This window comes from Cnephaeus nilssonii (genome assembly GCF_951640355.1).
Source record: "Cnephaeus nilssonii genome assembly, chromosome: 6".
NCBI classification, from domain to species: domain Eukaryota; kingdom Metazoa; phylum Chordata; class Mammalia; order Chiroptera; family Vespertilionidae; genus Cnephaeus; species Cnephaeus nilssonii.
In genome coordinates this window covers 69,503,725-69,520,415 of record NC_137077.1, presented here as the reverse complement: position 1 = coordinate 69,520,415, position 16,691 = coordinate 69,503,725, and the positions used below count along the sequence as shown (strand labels likewise).

General features: G+C 38.1%; 1 protein-coding gene across 1 annotated transcript in view; it reads right to left on the bottom strand.

The window, feature by feature from the left end:
• GLIPR1L2 (GLIPR1 like 2) overlaps nt 1-16,691 on the bottom strand; it is a gene marked incomplete at both ends in the record, with an annotated part of 37,052 nt that overhangs the window by 4,002 nt on the left and 16,359 nt on the right. The window contains one exon of the mRNA XM_079775474.1: nt 4,482-4,567. Within this exon, the coding sequence (XP_079631600.1) occupies nt 4,482-4,567 (86 nt within the window). The remainder of the gene's footprint in view (nt 1-4,481; nt 4,568-16,691) is intronic.

Below are 16,691 nucleotides of genomic sequence, written 5' to 3'. Positions count from 1 at the left end.
ATCTGCATGATGCAACTGGAAACGTGATTCATCAGACCATATGACTTTTTCCCAATGCTCGACTGTCCAATCCTTGTGTCCCTGTGCGAATTGGAGATGTTTTATCTTGGTAACTACAGACAGCAAAGGTGTTCGAACAGGCCTTCGGCTTCCATGTTCCATACGATGCAGTATATGGCTAATTTGCCTACAAACATCAGGTGGTCATAATAATCTGGCCACTCAGTGTATATAGATAGTATTCCATTGTGTAAATGTACCACTGTTTTTTTTATCCACTCATCTGCTGATGGACACTTGGGCTGTTTCCAGATAATAGCTATTATAAATTGCACTGCTATGAGCATAGAGGTACATATATTCTTTCTGATTGGTATTTCAGGTTTCTTAAGATATATTCCTAGATGTGAGGTCACTGGGTCCAATGGCAGTTCCATTTTTAATTTTTTGAGGAAACTCCATACTGTTTTCCACAGTGGCTGTTTCAGTCTGCATTCCCACCAGCAGTGTACTAGGGTTCCCTTTTCTCCACAACCTCGCCAGCATTTGTCATTTGTGGATTTGTTGATGATAGCCATTCTGACAGGTGTGAGATGATACCTCATTGTTGTTTTGATTTGCATCTCTCAGATGATTAGTGACTGAGCATTTTTTCATATGTCTTTTGGCCACCTATATATCCATTTTGGCCCTTTGCTTATTTTTAATTCAATTTTTGTCTTTTGTTAAGTGGTATGAGTTCCTTATATATTTTGGAAATTAACTCCTTATCAGATAAATCATTGACAAATGTTTTTCCATACAGTGGGCTCCCTTTTAATTTTGTTGTTTCTTTTGCTGTGCAGAAGCTTTTTATTTTGATGTAGTCCCATTTGTTTATTTTCTCCTTAGTTTCCCTTACCCTAGGAGATATATTGGCAAACATACTGCTTTGTGAGATATCTGAGATTTTGCTGCCTATGGTTTCTTCTAGGATTTTTATGGTTTCGTGACTTATATTTAAGTCTTTTATCTATTTTGAGTATGGTGTAAGTTGGTGGTCTAGTTTCTTATTTTTGCATGTACCTGTCCATAGTACTTCCAGCACTATGTTGAATAAGAATATGAAAATGTACATCCCTGTATTTTTCCTGATCCTAAAGGAAACACTACTAGTTTTTGCCCTCTGAGTATGATGTTGGTTGAGGGTTTGTCATATATGGCCTTTATTACATTGAGGTATGTTTCCTCTATTCCCACATTGCTGAAAGTTTTTATCATAAATGGGTGTTGGATTGGCTTTCCCTCCTGGGAGCATGCCTAAGCCTTTCCCTTCTGCCCTCTCCCTTTCATTTCCCATCTTCCCCTCTTTACCTTCCTCACTCCCTAGGTCATAGGGCCTTCATTTACCTCTATAACTTGTTTCCTAAGCCCATTTCTTCTATGAATAACTTCTTCTACCTCGTGATTTTCCAAATAAATGTTCTCTTATATGTATTGCTGGATCCGGTTTGCTAATATCTTCCTGAGGATTTTAACATCTATGTTCATCAGGGATATTAGCCTATAATTTTCTTTCTTTGTTGTCTCTTTATCTGGTTTTGGAATTAGAATCATGCTGGCCTTGTAAAATGAGCATGGGAGTTTTTCCTTCTCTTGAATTTTTCAGAATAGTTTGAAAAGGATAAATGTTAGTTCTTCTTTGAATGTTTGGTGTAATTTACCTGTGAAGTCATCTGGTCCAGGACTTATATTTGTAGTGAGTTTTTCTATTACTGCTTCAATTTCATGGGTTGCAATCTGTCTATTCAGGTTTTCTGATTCTTCCTGATTCAGTTTTAGAAGACTGTATGTTTATAGGAATTTATTCATTTTCATCTAGGTTGTCCAATTTGTTGGCATATAGTTGTTCATAATACTTTCTTGCAATTCCTTGTATGTCTTTGGTATCATTTGTTACTTCTCTTTTTCATTTCTGATGTTATTTGGGCCCTTTATTTATTTGGGAACTGATGAGTCTGGTTAAAGGTTTATCTTTTCAAAGGACCAGCTCTTGGTTTCATTGATTCTTGTATTTTTTACCCTTTGGTCTTTGAGAAGTTTCTTCCAGTGTTTTTGTATGTCAAGCATTCCTGATCTTTGGGTTTTCCCCATCCCATACCTTTAATCCTTTATGCTATTCTTTATTCTACATTCTTTTATATTTCTGGTATCTTTTTTCCAAGAGTATGCAAATGTTAGTTAGCATTGATTGTATATTTTAGGTGGTCTCTTTTTAAAGCCAGGTTGTAATTAACATATAGTAAAATCTGTCCTTTTTATGTGCACATGTCAATGAATTTTGTCATGTTGTTGAGCATCCTTATAATCATTACTCTGAACTCTATATTTGATTAATTGCTCACCCTCATTTCAATTAGATCTTCTGGAGAATTCTCTTATTTTTCATTTGGGGCTTCTTTCTTTGTCTCTCCTTTTTTGCTGCATTTTCTTTTTTGTTTCTATGTATTATGTAGATCTGCTGTGAATCCCAGTGTTGCCTTATGTAGTAGGTGACCCGTGGGACCAAGTGATGGACTCTTCCTGATCACCTGATCTGGATGCACTAAGGATTCCCCTTGTGCATGTTATGTGGGCCCTCCTTTTGTAATTAAGTTTTGATTGCTCTTAGCCAGTTTGTGTGTGGGATTGACCCTAGGCTATCTGACTGTGAGGCCCAACCACCAACACAGCGTGCAAGCTTTTGTGCAGGTGCTGATCACCTAGAGTGGAACGTACCTCAGCAGGTTTTTGTCCTGCTGAGATCTTCCTATGGATATGCTGCTGGTGAAGCTTATTGGATCATACTCTGTTGTTGTCTGAAGCTGGCCACTGGGTGTGTTGGTTCTGGGCCTCTTCGGAAGGACTCTGGTGCTGGCCAATGCCAGCTGTTGTCTATGACTGGCCCTGGGCAAACTGTTTGGAGCTATCAGTGATCCACAGATTGTGGCTCCTTCTTCTGGGCCTGGGTGCACGTGGAAAGACCAAGCTGTCCACCAAGGTCTGTTTTGACTAGCACTGGGTCAGGGGCAGATCAGCAGAAGCCTCAACACATCCAGAGATCAGCCTCTGCCTGGAGTCTGTCTGTTAGGCTCACTTAAAGATCCTTTAGTTGTACTCCTCACCAGGGTGTAGGCTCAGGGTGGGGCTATTGCTTTCTCCCAGGCTGATGTCCCATGGAGGGGAATACTCTGCCTGAGAAAGATGGCTCATTCAGTATGGGGAAATGGCTTACCACAGGGATCCCAGCGGCGACCTCTCAGTTCTCTTGCCACCAACTCCAGACCCTCCTCATGCACCTCTAGTCCACTCTGCACTCCCTCCACCAGAGCCCAAGGTGAGTGGCTATGAATGAAATTTTTTTGTGTTGGCCCCTTAAGAGTTTACTTCTGTTTCTAGCTGTCTCTCCCTGGTGGACAATAACACAACCACTGCTTTTCACAGACAGATGTTGTGTGGGTTCCTTTCCTGGTTCTGGAGCTCTTGGCTGGGGAGACCCTCTTGGGGTTTACACCCCAAACTTCTCAGGGGGACCTCCCCACCACACAGCTGCTGACTGTGAGTGTCTATCCAGCCCTTTTGTGCTTCCACGCCTCCTACCAGTCTCACTGGCCTCTTCTGTAAATCGTTGATTTTAAGGTTTCTCTCCAGCTAGTCTCCAGTTGGCTATTCAGGATTATTTTTCTATACTTAGGTTGTAATTCCAGTGTGGTCCTGGGAAGATGTAAGTGTAGCTTCCACCTAATCTGCACCATCTTGGATCCTCCACATCTCTCTTGTTTGATTTATCAGCTTTAAATGATATCTTTTGGCCTCTAGCTCTAAAAGAGGAAGAAATTAAGCATATTTTTTTCCTACCTCTCTCTTCTCCTCCCAAGTTTTATTAATTACATCACTTGTATATCTCCTAAAGTTATCAAATTTATATTTTGCTTTGTAATTATAAGCTTTAGATTTATTTTGGTCTTTATCTATAAATAAAGATTCAATGTTTCTGGTAATTCTTTCAATGAATCATTTTGCTTTTCCATTAATCTCTTCTTTTTGGTGAAAGTCATACTCTAGGAGTTTATAGAGGAAACATTCCTAAGAAAAATACTGCAAATTACTTCTTTTCTCTTTTGAAATAGCTTATCTTTTAGAGCAGTCATTTAAAAAAAGGCTGCTCTTTCAGGAATTAATTGTGAAGCTTTTTCAGGATATAGCTATTAGTTTTCATTTCTTCTTTCAGACATTCTGGTATGTCCTTGAGGGCAGGAATAGAGGTAAAAGTGGGCATAAAAGGCTGTGCAGTTTAGAAAAATCTAAAGATGATACTGTTTCAACCATCCTTTGATAATATAATACTATTCTGGTCAAAGGAACTATATTAACATGATAATGGAAAACTAGTGTTCATCCTAAGCACTATGGGCTTTTTTTTTTTTTTTTTTTCCGTGTTAAAGTTACTTTCTTTGTCTTACTGCATAGAAAATCTGTGCATCTGTCATTTTTGCTACATTGAGAACAAACTACTCCTTGTTGATAAGGCCTTCTCCTTAGAGTTGCTCTACAAAAAAAGAAGAAAATATTTATTTAGAAAAAGTCTCAAATTTTATATTATTTAAGTAATATAATTAACAATTTTTTATCAGTTTATAAAGGTGATATAATTAAAAAAAAGGACTCAAGGAAGTACTCAAATTGGAGATGCAATCTTTCTTCCCCCCCTCAAAAGTCTCTTTTGAAGTAAATTCCGATATCCTTGAAAGAAAATATTGTAATTTAAAAATGATTGAGTTTTAAAGCTTATTTTATCTTAGTTTGTAGCAAAGTTTTCCTTGAAAAAATGGATATTACAGAATGCTTTGTAATTAACTGCTTTCTGTTTGGCACACTTGTATAAGAAGTTGTATTAATTTTCTGAAGAGTTTGAAAAATCCTGAAATGTCTATTGTCTCAAAGACCTAGCTGCATGGATTACTTTGAGATCTACATGAAAAATACATAAATATATAAACAAGTAAATAAATTTAAATGGAATTTTATCAAGTTGGTTTAACCCATTGTATAGACCAGAGGGGAGAATTGAGAAACTATTACATCAATTCCTCAAAGCTAAGTAAGACAAAGAGGCCCAAAAGTAGATAGGAATTGGGAAGCTTATATAAAAGATCTAGGATAAGAAAGATAGAGGAGATAGGTAGGAAAAAGATATTTTTCAGTGAGGGGAGGGGGTCATTGATACTGATCATTAAATAGGATTGCTTATTTACTCAGTGTGTATTAGAAGCTATGAAAACAAACATTAGGCATATAAGTCCCTAGAACTTTTCTTAGACTCATATCTGGCCTTACCTTCAGTATATTGCAACTTATAAGACGTGGGTCCATGTCCTAGATAAGGACATGTTGTCTAGCTGGCCTATTGGGTAACCTTATCTATGTTCAACCCAAAGTTCATTAGAAGACCATTATTCAAATTTTATAGTAGAACTATATTGTTTCAGAAGGAAAACACAACTCTGGTGGTGATGGAAACTTTCATTGCTTACACTAGACCCATTTCTGCCACCACTTTATTCATGAAGGAAGTAATTCAACTCCATGGTTTGACAATCTAGCAATTACAATTTGTAAGCAGATTCTTCTCTTCAAAGTTCTCCAAGTACAGACTCACATAACTGTACATTGTCCATAGAACAATGGCAAGAGAAGATCAAACAGATGTTGATCTTTCCGTCTGATAAAGCCAGAAGTTATACCACATACAACAACCGCTTTCACTTTCACTCTTCCATATATCATTGAGAAATACCACAAAGCTGGCTTCTAGTTTACTGGTACACCTGGACATCTATAGGTCTCCCAAGAAGATTTAAAGAATCTATCCCAGTAAGCTAGAGAAAAATACAATGCAATAAACAGCAAGGAAGATTATCTTTTAGAGATCCTATTTGGGTCTCCTTCTGATACACCTAATGTATTTATCTTTGCCAAAACTCTATGACTATTTTCTAGACTTATTTCAAGTTCAAGAGAAGCACGAATCCTGTTGTTTTCTGCCTCAAATTATCCCTTTATGTGCAAAGCTATGTTACTTTGTATCACTTTCTGTAAAACTCAGTTGGTCATATCTCCTTCACTTCCACTGCTTGGAACTAAAGGACTAGGGACCACAGTTAAACACTGACAAAACTCCTTCGAGGGTGGTGTTATTTTGCTGTACCATCCTCTAATCTGCCCCAAGGTACTATCTTCTTTCTGATCATGCCTCCTTCCTCATTTTGACCCCTGATTCACAATCTTCCTTTCAATCAAAATTGTGCCATTGTCTTAGAATTTGGGACGCAGATGATTACAATATGCTTACGGATGATTTGCCCAATAACTTGGTCTCTCTGTTACTATAATTGGCATTTTGTAGCCACACTCTGGACCTTGTTATCCCCTAAAACTGCTCCATCTCTGAACTCACAAAATCACAAATTACAGCCCTAGCTGGTTTGGCTCAGTGGGTAGAGCATCAGTCTTTGGACTGAAGGGCCCTGGGTTCAATTCTGGTCAAGGGCACATGCCAGGGTTGCTGGCTCGATCCCCAGTGGGAGGCATGCAGGAGGCAGCTGATCAATGATTCTCATAATTGATGTTTCTATCTTTCCCTCTCCTTCTCCTTTCCTCTCTGAAATCAATAATTTTTTTTTTTTTTAAATCACAAATTACACTCACTGCCTGCAACCTCCTGTCCTTCCAGATTGTTCACTTATTTACTTGTCCATTCATTTCACTGGTACTGCAGGTCTATTTTCTCCCTATCCACCCTGTTGTCTCTTCTCTATTTAGCTTAGGTCTCTGCATATTCTCATATTTGCATGTTCAGCTACAAACCTGAAACTCTCGTACACTATTTTCCTTTACAGACACCTGATTAAACCCCAGTCTTGGAAAAAATGAAGGCATCTTACTGTGTGAATGTTCCATATCTGCTTCAGGGCAACTGGGTGCTGCTGGAGCAAAATCATTAAATGAGGTAAAGAATCTATGGTTCCCTACTCAGATTCCTCTCACTTTCCATAATAACTATTTCAAACCTTCCCAATCTTCTAAACCCCATCTTCAAAGTCTTATTCTCAGGACATGCTCTGCCTTACTTCACAGAGAAACATAATGTACTTTAGATTGCAGCTTGAGATGTTTTTTTGGTCACTAAATATGACAAATATACCCACCCCATCTTTCCTTTTTTTTTTCTTCTAATAAAACTAAAGAACTGCTTCTCCTTCTTTCTAAGGTTAATCTCTTGTATGTCTTTATTCTTTATAAATAATTACTTTTATTCTATATTACATACTATATTACATACTTCATGTCAACATTTAAATATACCCACATCATTCCGACTTTAAAAACAAAAGAAAAAATAGTCTTTGAGTCATTACAACCTGGCATCACTTCACTCCACATAAACGGCTCTTCCTGTGCTTATCAATGAAGTTCTCTTTAAATCTGATATTTTTAAATCTTTATTTTGCTTGACCTCTTAGAATTTGAAATTTTAGACAAATTTTCCTTCTGAAAACATTCCCCTCCCCCCATGCCTACTATGATACCATATTCTTGTTGTGTTTTTTTTTTTTTCTTCTGTCTGGCCATTCTTCTTAGGTGGCCCCTGTCATTTTATCTTCCTCTAACTGCCCTTTAATGTTGGCATGATATTCTAGAAGTCCTCTTCCCTTTTCCCTCAGTACTCTCTCACAGACAATCCCATCTACTCCCATGATTTCAATCACCACAGGCACTCCAAATGTTTGTCCTATGCAATGCCTCATCATTAGCTTCTAATCCATATAACCACCTGCTTGCTAAGTGAGAATTTTACAGCCAACTCAAGTTCATTTTGTCCCAAATGGAACTCATCATCTTCCCTCCCAGGAGAGTTAGTGTTCCTCATTGCAGTTAATGGCAATACTATTTATGACTGAGTCATAATCTGAGAAATTCCTTGACTATTTCCTGTCTCTCATTACTTGACCTCCAAATACACCTAATTACCTCCAAATCCTGTTACTAATATCTTCTAAACATCTCTTAAATTCTTCTCCAATATCAATCTAGATATCCTCTGTTGCTATAAAAGTAAATAAATAAAATAAAAGTAATAAATGTATAATATTTCTAAGTATATGATAGAAAGAAGGAAGCAGAAAAAGGCAACCTTAAAGAGGAAAAATGTCTCTATCTTCAGCTTTTCATCTTTCTCTCCAAAGATAACTTCTGTTAACAGTTTCTATTCTTTCCAGAAAATTTTTTTTCACAAAAATTCTTAGTACTTACATATTTGTGATAAAGACTGCTAGCTGTCAATCTAAATATCTTTTGAAATACTGATATAAAAGTATTTTAGCTTGGCATATTAATGATAAGCTATATTTCCCACACTGTATTCCCCAACTTCCCTTGCAATTTATATATGGCTATTTGATCAATTTTATTTTTAAATATATTTTTATTGACTTCAGAGAGGAAGGGAGAGGGATAGAGAGATAAAAACATCCACGATGAGAGAGAATCATTGATTGGCTGCCTCCTGCACGCCCCCTACTGGGGATCAAGCCCGCAACCCAGGCATGTGCCCTTGACCAGAATCGAACCTGGGACCCTTCAGTCCCCAGGTCAATGCTCTATCCACTGAGCCAAACCGGCTAGGGCTGATCAATTTTATATCCAATGAAATGGAAGTGGCAGTGATGTGTACCACTTCCCACTGGTGCTTTAGGAGATGATCAAACTGCCAACATGTTTCTTTTCCTGTATTATAAGCTTGAGCTAGTTCATATCTGTGAAGAAACAAGATGGGGACAACCTGGGTGTTTAAATTACTCGTGGAACAGAACTACCCATCAAACAGACATTTCTTACTTCTATCCTTTGAATCACTACATTCCCCAATAATGTTAGCTGCTGTAACAAAAAGCCTCAATCTTACCTATTATTGTTCTGCATCTTGCTTTTTTCATCTAATAAGTGAGACTTTTCCATATTAGTACACAGAGAAAGACACCAATCTTTTCAATGGTTGCATAATAATGTGCAGTAAATTAATTGTTCAGTCACCTATTCCTGGAGTCATGGGTTTTTTAAATTTCAGTTTTATGTTATTACTAGAGGCCCAGTGCACAAAATTTGTGCATGGGGGGGGTGTCCCTCAGCCCAGCCTGCACTTTCTCCAATCTGGGACCCCTCAAGGGATGTCTGACTGCCTGTTTAGGCCCGATCCAGGTAGGATCGAGCCTAAACGGGCAGTTGGACATCCCTCTCACAATCCAGGACTTCTGGCTCCCAACTGCTTGCCTTCCTGATTGCCCCTAATCGCTTCTGCCTGCCAGCCTGATTACCCCCTAATCACTCCCCTGACAGCCTGATTGATGCCTAACTGCTCCCCTGCCAGCCTGATTGCCCCTAACTGCCCTGCCCTGCAGGCCTGGTCACCCCTAACTGCCCTCCCCTGCCGGCCTGGTCCCCCATCAACTGCTCTCCACTGCAGGTCTGGTCCTTCCAAACCCCCCACCCCTGCTGGCCATCTTGTCACGGCCATCTTGCGTCCACATGGGGGCAGCCATCTTGTGTGTTGGAGTGATGGACAATTTGCATATTACTCTTTTATTAGATAGGATAGAGGCCTGCTGCATGGGTGGGGGCCAGCTGGTTGGCCCTAAAGAGTGTCCCAAATCAAGGTGGGGGTTCCCTTGTGGTGTGGGGCAGCCTGGGCGAGGGGTCTGTGGTGGTTTTCAGGCCGGCCATGCCCCCCAGTGATCCAAGAAGTGGCACTGTTATCTGGGGTTTATTCATCTTCTATAATTGAAACTTTGTAGCCTTGAGTGTAGGCCTTGGCCGGCCAGGGTGGCAGGGAAGCTTGGCTTCCTCCATTGCCCTCATAGAATGTGGGAGTTGGAAGAGGCCTTGAACATCATCTAGCCTATATCCTGAACAGATTGTGAAATAGCCATAGCCAGCCTCTGCCAGGACATGACCAGTAGTGGGGAGCTGATTATCTTACAAGGGAAGAGAGGACTGGGAAGCTTTCATGGAAAGGGAAGAAAGAAAATGTCTGGGAAATACACTGGGCTTTTCTTGTTACTCTCTTTCTAACTCTTTGAGTTGTAGGGTTAGGTAATTTATTACCATTGTTTCTTGTTTTTCGCAGGAGGCTTGTAGAGCTATGAACTTCCCTCTCAAGACTGCTTTCGCTGTGTCCCATAGATTTTGGATTGTTGTGTTTTCATTGTCATTTGTTGCCATGATGTTTTTTATTTCTTCCTTGATCTCTCTGGTGACCCAGTCCTTGTTTAATAGCATGCTGTTTAGTCTCCATGTGTTTGATTTCTTTGAATTGTTTTTATTGTAGTTGATCTCCAGTTTTATGCCACTGTGATCTCAGAAGATGCTTGGCATGATTTCTATCTTCTTGAATTTAAAGAGACTTTTCCTAGGTCCCAGCATATGGTCCATATTTGAAAATGACCCATGTGCACTTGAGAAGAATGTATATTCTGTGGCTTTGATGTGAAATGTTCTGAAGATGTCAATTATTTCCATCTGGTCTAATGAGTTATTTAGGATTGATGTTTCTTTGCTGATTTTTTGTTTAGAAGATTTGTCGAATGGTGATAGTGGGATAATAAAGTCTCCTACTATGAGTGTATTGCTGTTAATCTCTCCCTTAATATCCTCCAGAAGTTTTTTTTTTAATGTATTTGGGTGTTCCTCTTGGGTGTGTATGTTTACCTGAGTTATTTCTTCTTGTTGGATTGCTCCCTTTAGTATTATGAAGTAGCCTTCCTTATCTCTTGTTATGTCCTTCACTTTGAGATCTAATTTGTCAGATATAAGTATTGCTACCCCAGCTTTTTTTTTCATTCACCTGGAAAACCTTTTTCCATCCCTTCACCCTCAGTCTGTGTGCATCTTTTTTCTGAGGTGGGTTTCTTGCAGACAGCAGATATATGGGTCTTGTTTTCTTATCCAATCCGTTACCCTTTGTCTTTTGATTGGCACATTTAATCCATTTACATTTAAAGTTATTATTGATAGGTACTTATTTGTCGCCATTTTTATTCTTTACCCCTGTGTTCCTTCTTCTCTTCATATATATATATTTTACAGCAGACCTTTTAGCATTTCTTGCATTGCTGGTTTGGTGGTAATTAATTTCCTTAGTCCTTTTTTTATCTGTGAATCTCCTGATTTCACCTTCAATTTTGATTGATAGTCTTGCTGGGTACAGTATTCTTGGATTCAGACCCTTCCTTTGCATAACTTTGTATATTTCATTCCATTCCCTTCTGGCCTGATGAGTTTCTGTTGAGAAATCAGTTGCTATTCTGATGGGGGTTCCTTTGTATGTGGCTTTCTGTCTTTGGCTGCTTTTAAGATTCTTACTTTGTCGTTGGTGTTTGCCAATTTAATTATAATGTGTCTTGGCATCAGTCTTTTGGGGTTCATTTTGCTTGGGACTCTGTGAGCTTCTTGGATTTGTGTGGGTTTTATCTTCCCTATATCAGGGAAGTGTTCTGTCATTATTTCTTCAAATAGGTTTTCTATTCCTTGCTCAGTTTCCTCTCTTTCTGGAACCTCTATTATGCGGATGTTGTTTTGTATTGTGTTGTCCCAAAGTTCCCTTAGGCTCTCCTCCTGCTTTTTAATTTTTTTTTTCTAGAAGCTGCTCTAATTGGGTATTTTTTCCCACCTTGTCTTCTAGCTCACTGATGCGGTCCTCTGCTTCTTCTAGTCTCCTCTTGATGCTTTCTATTGAGTTCTTTACAGCAGCGATGTCATTTTTCATTTCTTCTTGGTTCTTCTTCATTTCCTCTTGGTTCTTACTCATATTGTCGAATTTGTCTTCCATTCTTTTCAGCCACCTTATGACAATTTCTCTGAATTCTTTCTCTGACATGTTGCTTGCCTCTATTTTGTTTACTTTGTTTTCTGGTGATGCCTGCTTTTCTTTCATATGTGGGCTGTTTCTTCGTCTCCCCATGGTCTCTCTTCTCCGGATGTCTGGTTATGTAGTTCTCTCTCTCTCCTTTCCATGGTTGAGTATAGATCTCCTCTGAATCCGCTTGTTTGTGCCAAGTGGGAACTGGTGTTCTGGGGCTCGCAGCTGTTTGGTGGTTGCCGCAGTTGAAGCTTTTCAAGCTTCTGATAAGATCCACTTTCCCCCTCAAGATGGCGTGGTCTCCATGTACAAGCCCATAGCTCCGGGAGGGGACCCAGCAGCAGTGGGCCCTGCCTGGTCAGGGGAACCCCGTCCAGCAGTCCCCCACCTTCTCCTGGAATTTATCTATCCCTTAACTCGCCAACAAATACTCCCCGTGTGACCCTCAGCTGTTCTTTCTTTCTGCTCAATACAAGGCTCGGGACCCGTCTCTCTATTCCGCCGCCATTTTTTTTCAATATCTTTTTTATGATAAAAACTTCTATTTGGCAAAAATAAATTACAGTATATATACGGTCAAAAGTAATACATCAAAATGGGAAAATAATTGTAAATGACATAACATGAAAGAGCTAATATTCTTACTTATATAAGATACCCTTGCAATTGGAAAAAAAGTCCAGTAACTTAAGAGAAAAATAGTAAATGTATAGGAGCAGTCAGATCCCAGAATATGAAATTAAAATATTCTGAAACATACAAAAAGATATCTAAACTCATGTAAAATAGGAGATGAAAATTAAAGATATAGTGAACTCATAGCAGTAAATAGCAAAATGTTTGAAAATATGTTAGCGAAAAGTAGTCTCTTTCATATGTTGATATGAAAATAATTTTGTAATAAAAAATGGTGTGACCATGATAGATATTAGTAATATGTACCCAATTAAAGGTACACATGATCTTTGACCTGGTAATTCCATGACTATAAAATTATATTACAGATATTAACTCATGTGAGAATAACATGTCTACCCAAATAATTATGGCTGCAATTAAAATAATAAGCTAAATGCCCATCAAAAGGAGAGCAGTAATTTAAGCATACTTAAATAAACATTTGCACATTCATTAAAAAAACACTGTGTAAATATTTAAAAGTATGTGGAAACTTCCAGTCATATCATTAAGTAAAAATAATTACAGTACATCACAGGAAGTGTAGTTTGATCCTATTGGAATTATGAAGATACACATAGGCACACATACAAAGACTGATATACTCTTGTATAAGCACAGAATATATATTTTGGATAAATATTGGTGAAGATAACTGGAAGGCAGGCTTGGAAACATTACTTTCTCCTCAATACCTTTGAATTTTCTATCATGAATATGTATCAAGTGTTAATCATATTCTTTTAAAACGAACTAAAATTATAATCAATTGAAAGGAACAAGAAAGAGGCTATATCCTATGAGATCCTAAGGTCCAGCAAAAATTGTAATCTGAGAAAAATATATAACTGTAAATATCCTCAATATTAAGTAGTATTAAAGGTAAAGGAATGTTGGATATCTTAACAAAAACAATAACATATCACAACCCTTCCTCCTAAAAAATACTTGGGAGATTGAATGTCTCAGAATAATGAAACAGAAAACAAACAAAAGAATGGGAAAGCATAAATAAATCCACAAATCCTTTGAATGTTCAATAAAATTCATTAAACCCTCATGAGCCACACTAAACAAGAAAGGAATAAAATTTTCAATATTAAGAATTTTTCTACATTTTCTCTTTTTATAATTCTCTCATGCCTTTTTCAAGATAGAACTTGCTCTTTCAATTCTTCCCCATCCCTTTTATGTTCTAATATATTCTATCACTCTCTATTTATTGATGGCTTTCTTTAGCTTATGAAAATGCATTAGCAACCAAAGTTATAAAATATTGATTTTGTTCAGTTTTACACACCTACCTCATACCTTCTTTTCACTGCCAGACATCTATATAGAGTATTCTAAGTTGGCATTATTTTTTAAACTGCAAGTCATGGTTATTAATAGGTCATAAAATCAGATTTAGTGCTTTTCAACCAATATTTTAAAATATGAGGTAGATTAGAATGTTTCACTGTGAATGTAACTGTGAATAAAATATTATTTTATATAACATGTTTTTATTTTATTGTACACAGTAAGGAAGGGTACATATTGCTTTGTAAATATTTTTTTCACTATATACTACATTTCATAATTTTAAGATGCATGCCGTTTCATATTTTAACATCTCTGAAATCAAGATATATCTTAACACTGATGGTGTCTTAAAATCACAGTTGGCCAGGCAGTGAATGCGATACAGTTGTCACTGTGTGTTTGTGAAACTGACATAGCTCTTCATATTGTCATCACTTCAAATGAGTTACATGCACTGTTTGCACTTTATGTACTGAAACAGCTATTCTAAATGTCTAAATGATTACCATATGATATATCTTTGGGTTATGAATTTCGATGTTTGCAGAAAAGCATGGAAAGAGAGAAATCTCAGACATAATAAAAAGATACAGATGAGACAAATTTCAAAAATCTGCCAGCATAGTTCTAGCTTCCTTCTTACCTCACTAGCCTCTCTTTATGCTCCTTTGCTAGCTCTTTTGCCTAAAGTTAAAATGCCTTAGTGATGTTGGGCTTAGTTCCTAGGTCTCTTCTGTTCTGTTTTCCATACTTTCTCACAAGGTAATCTCATTCAGGACTCATTTCTGCCCCAGGACCTTGATTCCTGCCGTTCCCACTGCTGCTTAGAAAGCTGTACTAGAACTTAGTCTGACTAGGTCTTTCTCATGAAGCATTTTTTTTTCTCCATCTAATGTGTCTGAAACAGAACACTTGATCTTCCCTCAAGCTCTGCTCCTCTGTAAATCTTCATTATTTGATTTAATGGAATCATCATTCATCCAATTGCTCAAAGACAGGCATCATCCTTGATTATTCTATCCCATTTACTCCTAAAGTTAAATCTATCAACAGGTATTATTAGCTCCATTTTCAAATATGCTGAGTCTGACCTTTTCTTGCCATTTCCATGCTATGAAAGGCAGGAGCTGTGTCTCTGTACTTGGATGGGTGTTGGCAGGGTTAGAGGAGAGCTTTCCTCCAGGCAGTCATTTCGGGGCACTGGCTCATTTCACTTACGGCTCTGCCACCTTTTGGACATCTGAATCCTCCACCAGATGATTCCTCTATACCCAGCCAGCAGGGAGGCTGGGAATGTGATCTAGCTGTCTTTTCACGAAGTAAAGAAAATGGCACCACCTGCCAGACTGTATTTTCTTAACTATTAAAGAAAATTTTCTTTACTAAATATTTTTGGACATTATAATTTACTTCTTTTAAGAGCCCAGCCTTAGATTCAATTCATTTTCCTCAAACCCAGATCCCTTTCCTTCCCCACTGGCCTCTTTTTCCTTGGAATACACATCTTCTAAGTTTTTAAGCTGACTGCTTCTGAATCTGTATCCAGGCTAATTGCTTTGATTATTTCAAACCTGGTTTTACAACAACTTCTTTCTATTTAAAAATATGGACATGTGTATATTTGGTTAATGCTGCTTTAAAAAAATATTTATTTCCCAACAGACTACAATTGTTTTCAGAATAGACACCATGCAAACATGTGGAATTCTGTTGCTTGATCCACATTGGTGCACCTGCTACAAACTTATGTTTAATTACATAAAAGGCCCGGTGTCATCTGCAGAACACAAAGATGGAGGATAGAAATAAAAATATATATGAAAACAGAAAGCAAATATGTAGGTGATATATCTATAAATTGGTGCTCCTAAAGAACAGAGAAGAATAAATGGAACAGAAATAATAACATAAAATGTTTCTAATTATGAAGATACCCATATAAAGTTAAGATAGGTTATAAGCGAATCAGAAAAAGTGAACTGAAACAATATTTATATATTTAATTTGGCTTCTAAGTATTCTTATCAGCACTGTTTTGGTTTCACTCTTATCTTTTTTTAAATTTTAAAATCAATTTATTAAATTCAATAATGAAAGCTTTCAGAATATTATCCTGAAAATTTTTCATTCTTTCAGGGGCTTCTCATACAGAGCCTCTGGGTAAGAACTCAGTCAACACCCTGAATTTGGCCTTTGACACCCTTAGCAAAGAATCCAGCCACACTGGTGCCTGGGATTATAGCCTACAGAACTGTTTGATAATAAATGGGTGCTGGTTTATGTCACCACACTTGTGGTAATTTATTATTCAATAAGAGAAAACCAAGCAATAGGCTAAAACCCTAATTGAAGATACCACTGTCTGTAGCCTAGCCTATCTAATAAAGAGGTAATATGCAAATTGACCATTGCTCCAACACATAAGATGGCCACCCCCAAGTGGACACAAGATGGCTGCCACAAGATAGCCAGCAGGGGAGGGCAGTTAGGGGTGACCAGGCCAGCAGAGGAGGGCAGTTGGGGGCAACCAGGCCTGCAGGGGAGGGAAGTTGGGGGGGACCAGGCCTGCAAGGGAGCAGTAGGCTTCATTCAGGCTGGCAGGGGAGTGGTTAGAGGGTGATCAGGCTGGCAGGTAGAAGCGGTTAGGGGCAATCAGGCAGGCAGGCAGGCAAGCAGTTGGGAACCAGCAGTCCTGGATTGTTTAGTCTGGGATTGGGCCTAAACGGGCAGTTGTACATCCCTCAAGGGGTCCCAGATTGGAGATGGTGCAGGCTGG